The following is a 15,148-nucleotide window of genomic DNA, read 5'->3' on the forward strand; positions in this document are numbered from 1 at the left end:
AACTCTAGCTCTTTTATGCCTACACGAATGAAAGTTTGCTACAAGTATGCTTTCCTGATAACTAATATTTCCCGAATTCTATAATTTAAGTACTACCCTAATATAATTGTTAGTTAGAGAGTCTAATGAATAATAATAAGAAAACTAAAAGAATAAGGCATACTCAATTATCTGCTTGGCATTGTCTTCTGTATTCAGACCCAAGCGCTTCCTTTCATCTGCGTCCAGTCTGCTAGATTCATCATCCTCATCCTATAAAGAAAGATAAAAAAAACATGTATGGTATGGTATTCTATTGTGTAAACAAGCAGATGCTCAAATATCAGATTGTTGTGTAATGAAGTGGACAGTTGTGGTATTTTGTATACCACCTCATGTATGACAGCTGAGCGTCATGGTCATTGCCTCCTTAGGCTTTAGCAGCAGCCTAGTTAAGCAGTGGAATGGCGAGGGATCTCCAAAGAGTCCATTTACTATGAGGTAGAGGAGAACCATTGACAAGCAGAGGTTCCCTATCAGGCTGGCCCACTATTTCCATATATCATGAGCAGCCATTCATCTGAATTGTTCACTGTAGGGATGAAAAGCAGCCAACCAACCACATTATCCAAATCTGTGATGAAAAACCCATTTTAACCCCTTCATGACATTGCCAATATCTGTTTTTGTTTGCTTGTTTTATTTTAGTTTTTTCCTCCCCTTCGTCCAAGAGCCATTACTTTTTTATTTTTCCTTCACTATTTTAGGGCTTATTTTTGCGGGACAAGTTGTACTTTTGACTGACTATTTATTTTACTATACAATCTACTGGAAAATAGGAAAAAAAAAAAAAATAAGTGTGGTGAAACTGGGAAAAAAAAAATACAAAAAAAAGTGCAATTCCACAATTGTTTTTTTTTTTTTTTTATTTACCATGTTCACTATATGGTAAAACTAGCCTGTATAATTTGCTTTTACTTTCAAATGGTGAAAAAAAAAAATTCAGACGCTTGTAAAAAAAAAAAAAAAAAATTAAATGAATTCTTTGCTTTTGGTACCATTTTCCAAATAACTAACTTTTTTATTTTACGGGTTCTGGGGCTGTGGTAAGGCTTATTTTTTGTGCCCTGGGATGACATTTTAACAAATACCATTTTTGCGCAGATGCGATATTTTAATCCCCTCTAATTGCATTTTATTGCAATGTTGCGGACACCAAAAAACCATAATTGTGGCTTTTTTTTTAGACTTTTTTCCATTACACTTCACTGATCAGATTAATCCTATTTTATAGTTTGCTAGATCAGATATTTCTGAATGCTGTGATACCAAATTTGTGTTTTTTGTAAATTGTTCTATTTTCAATGTGGCAAATTATTTGAACTAACTTTATTTTTTTCATATTTTTAAAATCCTGCTATTTTTTATTGTATTTACGACTGGAAGCTGCGATTGTCTGACGGCTTGTGTTGTACAGAGAAGTGCATCAGCATCGCTCTGCCAAGATGAAATCATGACCTCCTATGAACACTGGCTTGCAGCAGGCGTTCACAGGAGGTTTGTCATGAGAGACAGGGGTCATCAGCTGACCCCCTGCTGTATGACAACCCACTGGTGCCCCACAACCACGTCATGGGGTGCCAGTGGGAGCAGCGAATAATGAACTCTGCACCGGCGTGTGTTAAATCCAGCTGTCAGATTTTACCAGGACCAGGCCAGGTCTCATCTTTCTGTGCACCTGACCCACTAGCAATACTCTGAAGCAACTACAGGACAAAACAGTCTGAGTAGATAAAAAACAAACACTTGTTAATACAACATACACACCTCTTCTTCATACTCCGAGCTACTTCCTTCACTGTCAGACCTTGGAGCCACTTCATATCTGGGGGGTGGGGAAGGCAAAACAAAGATCACAAAACACCTCTTAATATAGTAACATCCATTTAATCTAATCATCTATGAGTGGGTAGAGAAGGAGAAATGGGGAAGAAGTGTTTGAATAACAAATTAAATAAATAGTTGTGCTGTTTTATAAAATTAAAAACTAACTTTTATTAAATATATTAAAAATAGTGTTATTTAGGAATATAAAATATTAAACATAAGTTCAGTGCGTAAACTGAGCATATAATGGATCATTGGCATGTTCTGGTAATTGATCTACACATGACTGAGCCACAAAAAAAAAAAAAAAAAAAAACCTGCTACGCAATATCCAGGGTATAAAATTATAGCCACAATCCCTTATCTAAAATAACTGGCCATTTGGAGGGATTCTTATATTGATGATAGTTACTGTAGTAATGAATTACGCTCAAGTGCCAAAGTGGGCTGTATATGTTTATTAAAAGGTAACCAGTCACCAGATTTGTCCCCTATAAGCTGCAGCCACCACTAGTGAGCCCTTAGAAAGGTGGACACGCCATAGTCCATGTCCTACAGGTGGACATGCTTTAGTCAGCGTGCTACAATGCATCATACAGGTGGACATGCTGTAGTCAGCGTGCTACAATGCATCATACAGGTGGACATGCTGTAGTCAGCGTGCTACAATGCATCATACAGGTGGACATGCTGTAGTCAGCGTGCTACAATGTATCATACAGGTGGACATGCTGTACAGTCATGGCCAAAAGTTTTGAGAATGCTACAAATATTAATTTTTACAAAGTCTACTGCTTAAGTTTTTCTAATGGCAATTTGCATATACTCCAGAATGTCATAAAGAGTGATCAGCTTAACAGCAATTACTTGCAAAGTCAATATTGGCTAAGAAAATGAACTTTAACCCCCAAAGCACATTTCAACATCATTGCATTCCTGCCTTAAAAGGAGCAGCTAACATTGTTTTAGTGATTGTTCCATTACCACAGGTGTGGGTGTTTAGGACAGGGCTGGCGATCAGTCATGATTAAGAATGACACCACTGGACACTTTAAAAAGGAGGCTGGTACTTGGTATCATTGTTTCTCTTCAGTTAACCATGGTTATCTCTAAAGAAACACGTGCAGCCATCATTGCTCTGCACAAAAATGGCCTAACAGGGAAGAGTATTGCAGCTACAAAGATTGCACCTCAGTCAATCTATCGCATCATCAAGAACTTCAAGGAGAGAGCTTCCATTGTTACCAAAAAGGCTCCTGGGCGCCCAAGAAGGACCAGCAAACGCCAGGACCTTATCTTAAAACTGTTGCAGCTGCGGGATCGGACTAGCAGCAGTGCCGAGCTAGCTCAGCAATGGCAGCAGGCTGGTGTGAGTGCTTCTGCACGCACTGTGAGGCGGAGACTGCTTGAGCAAGGCCTGGTTTCAAGGAGGGCAGCAAAGAAGCCACTTCTCTCCAGAAAAAACATCAGGGACCGACTGATATTCTGCAAAAGGTACAGGGAGTGGACTGCTGAGGACTGGGGTAAAGTAATTTTCTCAGATGAATCCCCTTTTCGATTGTTTGGGACATCTGGAAAACAGCTTATTAGGAGAAGAAGAGGTCAGCGCTACCACCAGTCTTGTCTCATGCCAACTGTTAAGCATCCTGAAACGATTCATGTGTGGGGTTGCTTCTCAGCCAAGGGAATCGGCTCACTCAGTCTTGCCTAAAAACACAGCCATGAATAAAGAATGGTACCAGAATGTCCTCCAAGAGCAACTTCTCCCAACTGTCCAAGAGCAGTTTGGCGCCCAACAATGCCTTTTCCAGCATGATGGAGAACCTTGCCATAAAGCAAAGGTGATCACTAAATGGCTCATGGAACAAAACAGAGATTTTGGGTCCATGGCCTGGAAATTCCCCAGATCTTAATCCCATTGAGAACTTGTGGGCAATCATCAAGAGACGGGTGGACAAACAAAAACCAACAAATTCTGGCAAAATGCAAGCATTGCTTATGCAAGAATGGACAGCTATCAGTCAGGATTTGGTCCAGAAGTTGATTGAGAGCATGCCAGGGAGAATTGCAGAGGTCTTGAAGAAGGGTCAACACTGCAAATATTGACTTGCTGCATTAACTCATTCTGTCAATATAACCTTTTGGTACTCATAATATGATTGCAATTATATTTCTGTATGTGATGTAAACATCAGACAAACAATTAAAAACCAGAGGGCAACAGATCATGTGAAAATATAATTTTGGTGTCATTCTCAAAACTTTTTGCCATGACTGTAGTCAGCGTGCTACAATGTATCATACAGGTGGACATGCCGTAGTCTGCGTGCTACAATGTATCATACAGGTGGACACGCTGTAGTCCGTGTCCTTCAATGTATCATACAGGTGGACATGCTGTAGTCTGCGTGCTACAATGTATCATACAGGTGGACATGCTGTAGTCTGCGTGCTACAATGTATCATACAGGTGGACATGCTGTAGTCTGCGTGCTACAATGTATCATACAGGTGGACATGCTGTAGTCTGCGTGCTACAATGCATCATACAGGTGGACATGCTGTAGTCAGCGTGCTACAATGTATCATACAGGTGGACATGCTGTAGTCAGCGTGCTACAATGTATCATACAGGTGGACATGCTGTAGTCTGCGTGCTACAATGTATCATACAGGTGGACATGCTGTAGTCAGTGTGCTACAATGTATCATACAGGTGGACACGCTGTAGTCAGCATGATATACAGTATGCAGATCTCTTTCGGCACCACTGCTCCTGAGGTCCGTGTTAGTTTAAAGGGGTATTCCCATTTCCAAGATTCTATCCCAATATGTAGTAGGAATAATAATAATAATAATAATAATAATAATAATAATAATAATAATAATAATAATAATAATAATAATAATAATAATAATAATAATATGGTATCCATGGGTTCGACCACGAGCAAATAACTGTCACTCAATGAGTAGACAAAACCATGATATGCAAGCTGCAATGCCCTGCACATGCAGAAACATGGCTATATCAGAACATTTTTAATTGGAGATATTTTCGAATATTATTACACCTACTACATATTGGGATAGGATCATGGAGAGGGGAATAACTTGTTTTTGCCTGCGTTTTTTTTTGTTTTTTTTTTTAAACATCATCAATGGCAAAACACAGGGGAAAACGCAAGGACCTTCAGAAAAGAAGTCACATGCTGCTTCTTCTTACTGCAGAAAAACCGCAGCAAAACCTGTAAGGAAAAAAGAAGCAACGTGCGCACAGCATTTGGGATTTCTCATAGCCTTTGCTGGGGAAGGACTGGATGAAGTTTATGAACACAAATTGCACTAATTCTGCACCAGAAACGAAGCAAAAAATGCAGTGTGCGCACAGGACCCAAGTCTCAGTTTTCGCTAAACTTCCATTATAGCATTACCACATGCTACAAGGGGCTGCTGACAAGTCTTTGGATTTACCCAGAAAGAAACGAGATAGGATGAAACTTTACATTTATTCCACATACTCTCCACTGATGTCAACACACTTCTTACATTGGTATTCCAAGTTCTGTAAGCCTGGCAAAAAGAAGGATTTCGGTTGTGCCTCAAACCAGGCATCCATAGCAGCCATGGCATCAGAAATGGTGTAAAATTTGGTACCCTTGAGGTGTTTCTTCTGGTTTGGAAACAGATGATAGTCAGAGGGAGCTAGATCTGGTTAATAAGGTGGGTGGTCAGCCAGCTGGAAGCCCAGCTCTGCCAGTTTTGCCGTGGTCGCTTGTGCAGTGTGAGTGGAGGTATTGTCTTGCAGGAACAAAATTCCTTTGGACAGCTTGCCGTGCCTTTTGGCCTTCAGAGCTGTCTTCAATTGGTCCAAAAGTTCAATGTAATACTTGCATTGAGGGTGGAACCCTTTTGAAGGTAGTCCACTAGCAGCACGCCCTCCTTATTCCATCACTTTGGACAAGGAGAACCATTGTGCCTCCACTCTTGATTGCTCCTTGTTCTCAGGGTCATACAAATAAATCCAGGAAGTGCTTATTAGTCCGGAAACACTGACAAATGGACCGGGAAGTTGTCACTCGCATGCATCTCTGATCTGTTGTCAAACATTTGGGGACCCACTTTTCAAATAGCTTTCTCATGTCCAAATGTTCATGGATAATGACACAAACACGTTCACGGGAAATTCTCATGATGTATGTATTGCTTTCGGTGAAATTCATCGATTCTCCAGTATAAGGCTGTGTACAGCATCGACGATCTTTGGAACAACAACTTCTCTCGGTCGTCCAGGACTTTCCTCATCATTGGTGCTGAAGTGGCCAGTTTTAAATTTGGCATCCCAGTTCTTAACTGTGGAATATGAGGGGCATTGATCCCCCAATGTCTGTGACCTATCACCGTGAATATCCTTTGCGGACTTTCCTTGCAGAAACAAGAATTTTATCCCTCCTCTCCTCTCAGTTGCTGTGAATATCGAATTAGACTCCACCATTTTATTTTCCCGCGTGCGTAGAACACTGTTGCCATAAGCAACACACACAAAATTTTGAAAACATATATTAGACACAAGGCTTTCCTGTCATGTAATATTCGTTACCATAGAAACAATCACAACGCCAAAGATTTATCAGCAGCCCCTCGTATTTGTCCCTAGTAAATTTTGTCACTGGAGTGCATATCAGGACATTTGTTCCCGACGTGCATTTTGTTGGTTTACCAGCTTTTTATTTTTGAAATGAAGGGAATTTTGTTTACTTACCGTAAATTCCTTTTCTTCTAGCTCTAATTGGGAGACCCAGACAATTGGTGTATAGCTACTGCCTCCGGAGGCCACACAAAGTATTACACTTAAAAGTGTAAGGCCCCTCCCCTTCTGGCTATACACCCCCCGTGGGATCACGGGTTCCTCAGTTTTAGTGCCAAAGCAAGAAGGAGGAAAGCCAATAAACTGGTTTAAACAAATTCATTCCGAAGGAATATCGGAGAACTGAAACCATTCAACATGAACAACATGTGTATACAAAAAAACATGGGCGGGAGCTGGGTCTCCCAATTAGAGCTAGAAGAAAAGGAATTTACGGTAAGTAAACAAAATTCCCTTCTTCTTTGTCGCTCTATTGGGAGACCCAGACAATTGGGATGTCCAAAAGCAATCCCTGGGTGGGTAAAATAATACCGCGTGATAGGGCCGTAAAACGGCCCTTTTCTACAGGTGGGCAATCGCCGCCTGAAGGACTTGTCTACCTAGGCTGGCGTCCGCCGAAGCATAGGTATGCACCTGATAATGCTTGGTAAAAGTGTGCAGACTCGACCAGGTAGCCGCCTGGCACACCTGCTGAGCCGTAGCCTGGTGCCGTAATGCCCAGGACGCACCCACGGCTCTGGTAGAATGGGCCCTCAGCCCTGAGGGAACCGGAAGCCCCGCAGAACGGTAGGCTTCAAGAATTGGTTCCTTAATCCACCGAGCCAAGGTTGACTTGGAAGCCTGCGACCCTTTACGTTGGCCAGCGACAAGGACAAAGAGTGCATCCGAGCGGCGCAGAGGCGCCGTGCGGGAAATGTAGATTCTGAGTGCTCTCACCAGATCCAACAAATGCAAATCCTTTTCACATTGATGAACTGGACGAGGACACAAAGAAGGTAAGGAGATATCCTGATTGAGATGAAAGGAGGATACCACCTTAGGGAGAAACTCCGGAATCGGGCGCAGAACCACCTTGTCCTGGTGAAACACCAGGAAGGGAGATTTGCATGACAGCGCTGCTAGCTCGGACACTCTCCGAAGAGACGTGACCGCTACTAGAAAGGCCACTTTCTGTGAAAGGCGAGAAAGGGAAACATCCCTCATAGGCTCGAAAGGCGGCTTCTGGAGAGCAATTAGAACCCTGTTCAGGTCCCAGGGCTCTAACGGCCGCTTGTAAGGAGGGACGATGTGACAAACCCCTTGCAGGAACGTGCGTACCTGAGGAAGTCGTGCTAGGCGCTTCTGAAAAGAAGGGAATTTTGTTACTTACCGTAAATTCCTTTTCTTCTAGCTCTTATTGGGAGACCCAGACGATTGGGGTATAGCTACTGCCCTCTGGAGGCCACACAAAGCACTACATTAAAAGTGCAAGGCCCCTCCCCCTCTGGCTATACCCCCCCGTGGTATCACGGGTTCTCCAGTTTTAGTGCCAAAGCAAGAAGGAGGAAGCCAATAACTGGTTTAAACAAATTAACTCCGAATAACATCGGAGAACTGAAAAACCGTTCAACATGAACAACATGTGTACCCGCAAACAACAAAAAAACATCCCGAAGGACAACAGGGCGGGTGCTGGGTCTCCCAATAAGAGCTAGAAGAAAAGGAATTTACGGTAAGTAACAAAATTCCCTTCTTCTTCAGCGCTCTATTGGGAGACCCAGACGATTGGGACGTCCAAAAGCTGTCCCTGGGTGGGTAAATAAATACCTCATGTTAGAGCTGCAAAACAGCCCTCCCCTACGGGGGTGTCACTGCCGCCTGCAGGACTCTTCTACCTAAGCTGGCATCCGCCGAAGCATAGGTATGCACCTGATAATGCTTGGTGAAAGTGTGCAGACTGGACCAGGTAGCTGCCTGGCACACCTGTTGAGCCGAAGCCTGGTGACGTAATGCCCAGGACGCACCCACGGCTCTGGTGGAGTGGGCTTTTAGCCCTGAAGGAACCGGAAGCCCCGCAGAACGGTAGGCCTCTAGAATTGGTTCTTTGATCCATCGAGCCAGGGTGGCTTTAGAAGCCTGCAACCCCTTGCGCGGACCAGCGACAAGGACGAAAAGTGCATCGGCACGGCGTATGGGCGCCGTGCGGGAAATGTAGATTCTGAGTGCTCTCACCAGATCTAGCAAACGTAAGGCCTTTTCATACCGGTGAACCGGATGAGGGCAAAAAGAAGGCAAGGAAATATCCTGATTAAGATGAAAAGAGGATACGACCTTAGGGAGAAACTCCGGAATGGGGCGCAGCACAACCTTGTCCTGGTGGAACACCAGGAAGGGAGCCTTAGATGACAGAGCTGCCAGCTCAGACACTCGCCGAAGCGATGTGATTGCAACAAGAAACGCCACTTTCTGCGACAGCCGAGAAAAGGAAACTTCCTTCAGAGGCTCGAAGGGCGGCTTCTGGAGAGCAACTAGTACCCTGTTCAGATCCCATGGATCTAACGGTCGCTTGTACGGGGGCACAATATGACAGACCCCCTGCAGGAACGTGCGCACCTTAGGAAGACGTGCTAGACGCTTCTGAAAAAACACGGATAGTGCCGAAACTTGCCCTTTAAGGGAGCTGAGCGACAAGCCCTTTTCTAACCCCGATTGCAGGAAGGAAAGAAACTTGGGCAATGCAAATGGCCAGGGAGACACTCCCTGAGCAGAGCACCAGGACAAGAAAATCTTCCACGTTCTGTGGTAGATCTTAGCCGAATTCGACTTTCTAGCTTGTCTCATTGTGGCAATGACTCCCTGAGATAATCCAGCAGATGCTAGGATCCAGGACTCAATGGCCACACAGTCAGGTTCAGGGCCGCAGAATTCTGATGGAAAAACGGCCCTTGGGACAGTAAGTCTGGTCGGTCTGGCAGTGACCACGGTCGACCGATCGTGAGATGCCACAGATCCGGATACCACGACCTCCTCGGCCAGTCTGGAGCGACTAGTATGACGCGGCTGCACTCGGATCTGATCTTGCGTAGCACTCTGGGCAAGAGCGCCAGAGGCGGAAACACGTATGGGAGCTGAAACTGCGACCAATCTTGAACCAAGGCGTCTGCCGCCAGAGCTCTTTGATCGCGCGACCTCGCCATGAATGCCGGGACCTTGTTGTTGTGCCGGGATGCCATTAGGTCGACGTCCGGCACTCCCCAGCGGCGACAGATTTCCTGAAACACGTCCGGGTGAAGGGACCATTCCCCTGCGTCCATGCCCTGGCGACTGAGGAAGTCTGCTTCCCAGTTTTCTACGCCTGGGATGTGAACCGCGGATATGGTGGATGCTCTGTCCTCCACCCACATTAGAATGCGCCGGACTTCTTGGAAGGCTTGCCGACTGCGCGTCCCTCCTTGGTGGTTGATGTATGCCACCGCTGTGGAGTTGTCCGATTGGATTCGGATCTGCTTTCCTTCCAGCCACTGTTGGAAGGCCAGTAGAGCAAGATACACTGCTCTGATCTCCAGAACATTGATCTGAAGGGTGGACTCCTGCGGAGTCCACGTCCCCTGAGCCCTGTGGTGGAGAAATACTGCTCCCCACCCTGACAGACTCGCATCTGTCGTGACTACTGCCCAGGATGGGGGCAGGAAGGATCTTCCCTGAGACAATGATGTGGGAAGGAGCCACCATTGTAGAGAGTCTTTGGCCGTCTGGGAAAGCGAGACTTTCCTGTCCAGGGACGTTGACTTCCCGTCCCATTGGCGGAGAATGTCCCATTGAAGTGGGCGCAGATGAAACTGCGCAAAGGGAACTGCTTCCATGGCTGCCACCATCTTCCCTAGGAAATGCATGAGGCGCCGCAAGGGATGCAACTGGCCCTGCAGGAGAGATTGCACCCCTGTCTGTAGTGACCGCTGCTTGTCCAGCGGAAGCTTCACTATCGCTGCTAGAGTATGAAACTCCATGCCAAGATACGTTAGTGACTGAGTCGGTGATAGGATCGACTTTGGAAAGTTGATGATCCATCCGAAAGACTGTAGAGTCTCCAGCGTAGCATTCAGGCTGAGTTGGCATGCCTCCTGAGAGGGAGCTTTGACCAATAAGTCGTCTAGGTAAGGAATCACCGAGTGTCCCTGAGAGTGCAAGACTGCTACCACCGCCGCCATGACCTTGGTGAAGACCCGTGGGGCTGTCGCCAGACCAAATGGAAGAGCTACGAACTGAAAATGGTCGTCTCCTATCACAAAACGTAGAAAACGTTGATGTTCTGTAGCAATTGGCACGTGGAGATAAGCATCTTTGATGTCTATTGAGGCAAGGAAGTCTCCTCTGGACATTGAGGCAATGACAGAGCGAAGGGTTTCCATCCGGAACCTCCTGGCGTGCACATGTTTGTTGAGCCGTTTTAGGTCCAGAACAGGACGGAACGAGCCGTCCTTTTTTGGAACCACAAAGAGATTGGAGTAAAACCCTTGCCCTTGTTCCTGAGGAGGGACTGGGATAACCACTCCTTCCGCTTTTAGGGAATCCACCGCCTGCAGCAGAGCATCTGCTCGGTCTGGACGTGGGGAGGTTCTGAAGAACCGAGCTGGAGGACGAGAATTGAACTCGATTCTGTACCCGCGAGACAAAATGTCCGTCACCCACCGGTCTTTGACCTGTGACATCCAAATGCCGGAAAAGCGGGAGAGCCTGCCCCCGACCGGCGATGCGGAGGGGGGGGGCTGGAAGTCATGAGGTAGCCGCTTTGGAAGCGGTACCTCCATTTGCTTTCTTGGGGCGTGTGTGAGTCCGCCACGAATCTGAGTTTCTTTGCGTCCTCTGAGTCCCTTTGGACGAGGTAAATGGTGTCTTGCCCGAACCTCGAAAGGACTGAAACCTCTGCTGCCACTTTTTCTGCTGAGGTTTGGGTGTTCTGGGTTGTGGTAAAGAGGAGTCTTTACCCTTGGACTGCTTAATGATGTCAGCCAATGGCTCGCCAAACAGTCTCTCTCTAGACAAAGGCAAACTGGTTAAACATTTTTTGGAACCAGCATCTGCTTTCCAGTCCTTTAACCACAAGGCTCTGCGCAAAACTACCGAATTGGCGGACGCCATTGAGGTGCGACTGGTAGATTCTAGGACCGCATTGATAGCGTAAGACGCAAACGCCGACATCTGCGTGGTAAGGTGCGCCACTTGCGGCACTGCTGGATGCATGATAGCATCCACTTTTGCTAAGCCAGCTGAAATAGCCTGGAGTGCCCATACGGCTGCGAATGCCGGAGCAAACGACGCGCCGATAGCTTCATAGACAGATTTTAACCAAAGGTCCATCTGTCTGTCATTGGCATCTTTAAGTGAAGCGCCATCCTCCACTGCAACTATGGATCTAGCTGCAAGTTTGGAAATCGGGGGGTCTACCTTTGGACACTGTGTCCAGCGCTTGACCACCTCAGGGGGGAAAGGGAAACGCGTATCTTTAGATCGTTTAGAGAAACGCCTTTCTGGGTGAGCGTCGTGCTTCTGGATTGATTCTCTGAAGTCAGAGTGATCTAACAAAGCACTCAATTTACGCTTGGGATAAAGGAAACGAAACTTTTCCTGCTCCGCAGCCGCCTCTTCTGCTGAAGGGGCTGGGGGAGAAATATCCAACAGCCTATTGATGGCTGAGATAAGGTCGTCTACCATGGCATCCCCATCCGGGGTATCCAGGTTGAGAGGGGTTCCAGGAGTGGATTCCTGATCACTCTCATCAGACACATCACAGGGAGACTGATTGCGCTGAGACCCTGAGCAGTGTGAAGACGTCGAGGGTCTTTCCCAGCGAGCTCGCTTAGGGTGGCTGGGGCCATCATCTGAGTCATAATCCTCGGCCTGTGAAGCCGGGGACCCCCCTGTGGGCTGGATACATTCCAAGTAAGGGGGACCTGAGGACAGAGGCCTCGCCGTGCCCAGAGACTGAGCCCCATGCATAGATTGCAAGGTCTCAAGGATTTTTGCCATAGATACAGACATATTATCTGCAAAAACTGCAAAGTCCGTCCCTGTCACCGGGGCAGAACTTACAAGCGTCTCAGCCTGGGTCGCTACCTCTCCTGACTCCGGCTGGCGAAGCAGCACCGGGTCGGAGCATTGCACACAATGGGGGTCATCAGAGCCTGCTGGTAGATTAGCCCCACATGCAGCACACGCAGTATACACAGCCCTTTTTGCCTTGGCCGCCTTGCGTTTTGAGGATGACATGTTGCTGCTTCCACAGAGTGATCTGGGATATGCAGCCAGAAGCGCACCTCACAGTGCAAGAAATACAATATCTATATAACTGTATCCAGTACACCGATACACAGTGAGGCACTAGAGGGACCAGCACAGAAAAAAACGCTTACCGCCCGCTTAAAAAGCGGGTGTGTGGTCGCCAGATAGCCCCTAGTCCAGGTCTCCCAGAGCCTTGCGTCCTTCCTCCAGCCAGGCATGCATGTAATGGCTGCCGGCGTCTCGAGAGAGGAAGGGGGGCGGGCCCTGGGCGTTCCTGGCCAAGAGCGGGAAGCCTGCTTCCCTCTGTGCCAAGTGAGAGGGCTGGAGCATGTAAATCAGGCTCCAGCCCTCGTCGCTGCTTGCGAACAGCGTCTCTCCCCTACCCTGAATGACAGGGTGGGGGCGGGAACGAAACGGAGCTGCCGGCGTCCTAGGCCCCAAAAAGCCGGGGACTAAAGTTATAACCGCCGCCGCCGTAAAAGCGCGGACGGCGGATCCCCGGCGCACCACAAGTCACAGCAGCGCCGCCCGGTCCAGAGGGGGTCGGCGCTGCGTTCCCAAACACAAACAATCCCCCAGTAATCTGTAGGGACACCAACTCCACGTTGCGGTCCCCGGCGCACTATAACACCCAGCCAGCCCGGAGTGTGTCTGTGCCTGCCGGGGACACAGAGTACCTGTAAGATGCAGGGCCCTGTCCCTGATCGTACTCCTGCTCCGAATCCATCAGGTTCTAATGGGTCTGTGGATGGAGCCCGGCATCAGAGCTGAGAGGCCGGCAGGATCCCACTTCCACAGAGCCCTACAAGGGGATGTGGAAGGAAAACAGCATGTCAGGCTCCAGCCCTGTACCAGCAATAGGTACCTCAACCTTACAACACCATCCAGGGGTGAGAAGGGAGCATGCTGGGGACACTATATGTGTCCTCTTTTCTTCCATCCGAAATAGTCAGCAGCTACTGCTGACTAAAATCTGTGGAGCTATGCATGGAATGTCTGACCTCCTTCGCACACAAAGCTAAAACTGGAGAACCCGTGATACCACGGGGGGGTATAGCCAGAGGGGGAGGGGCCTTGCACTTTTAATGTAGTGCTTTGTGTGGCCTCCAGAGGGCAGTAGCTATACCCCAATCGTCTGGGTCTCCCAATAGAGCGCTGAAGAAAATACAGATAGCGCTGAGACTTGTCCCTTGAGGGAGCCGAGCGACAAACCTTTTTCCAACCCGGATTGCAGAAAGGAAAGAAAAGTAGGCAATGCAAATGGCCAGGGAGAAACTTCCTGAGCAGAGCACCAAGCTAAGAATATCTTCCACGTCCTGTGGTAGATCTTGGCAGAGGATAGTTTCCTAGCCTGTCTCATGGTGGCAATGACCTCTTGAGATAATCCTGAAGACGCTAGGATCCAGGACTCAATGGCCACACAGTCAGGTTGAGGGCCGCAGAATTCTGATGGAAAAACGGCCCTTGAGACAGCAAGTCTGGCCGGTCTGGTAGCGCCCACGGTTGTCCTACCGTGAGGTGCCACAGATCCGGGTACCACGACCTCCTTGGCCAGTCTGGAGCGACGAGGATGGCGCGGTGGCAATCGGACCTGATCTTGCGTAGCACTCTGGGCAACAGTGCCAGAGGAGGAAACACATAAGGGAGCCGAAACTGCGACCAATCCTGGACTAAGGCGTCCGCCGCCAGAGCTCTGAGATCGTGAGACCGTGCCATGAAGGCCGGAACCTTGTTGTTGTGCCGGGACGCCATTAGGTCGACGTCCGGCATCCCCCAGCGGTGACAGATCTCCTGAAACACGTCCGGGTGAAGAGACCATTCCCCTGCGTCCATACATAAGTCTGCTTCCCAGTTTTCTACGCCCGGGATGTGAACTGCGGATATGGTGGATGCCGTGTCTTCCACCCATGACAGAATCCGCCGGACTTCCTGGAAGGCTTGCCGACTGCGTGTCCCTCCTTGGTGGTTGATGTATGCCACCGCTGTGGAGTTGTCCGACTGAATTCGGATCTGCTTGCCTTCCAGCCACTGCTGGAAGGCTTGTAGGGCAAGATACACTGCTCTGATTTCCAGAACATTGATCTGAAGTGTGGACTCTTGCTGAGTCCACGTACCTTGAGCCCTGTGGTGGAGAAACACTGCTCCCCACCCTGATAGACTCGCGTCCGTTGTGACTACCGCCCAGGATGGGGGTAGGAAAGACTTTCCTATTGACAATGAGGTGGGAAGAAGCCACCACTGAAGAGAGTCCTTGGCCGCCTGAGAAAGGGAGACGTTCCTGTCTAGGGACGTCGATTTCCCGTCCCATTGGCGGAGAATGTCCCATTGCAGAGGACGCAGATGAAACTGCGCGAAAGGGACTGCCTCCATTGCTGC

The 15,148-nt window shown here is 47.9% G+C and overlaps 1 protein-coding gene across 7 annotated transcripts in view; it reads right to left on the bottom strand.

The window, feature by feature from the left end:
• The window catches only part of SMARCA2 (SWI/SNF related BAF chromatin remodeling complex subunit ATPase 2), a 382,091-nt gene that overhangs the window by 200,425 nt on the left and 166,518 nt on the right, over window positions 1-15,148 (bottom strand). For all 7 annotated transcript variants that reach the window (XM_075317706.1, XM_075317698.1, XM_075317689.1 and 4 more), the window contains exons 13-14: window positions 1,807-1,864; window positions 164-252 (exon numbers count right to left, since the gene is read on the bottom strand). In XM_075317706.1, the coding sequence (XP_075173821.1) occupies window positions 164-252; window positions 1,807-1,864 (147 nt within the window). The remainder of the gene's footprint in view (window positions 1-163; window positions 253-1,806; window positions 1,865-15,148) is intronic.

This window comes from Anomaloglossus baeobatrachus, chromosome 1, assembly GCF_048569485.1.
Source record: "Anomaloglossus baeobatrachus isolate aAnoBae1 chromosome 1, aAnoBae1.hap1, whole genome shotgun sequence".
Taxonomy (NCBI): Eukaryota; Metazoa; Chordata; class Amphibia; order Anura; family Aromobatidae; genus Anomaloglossus; species Anomaloglossus baeobatrachus.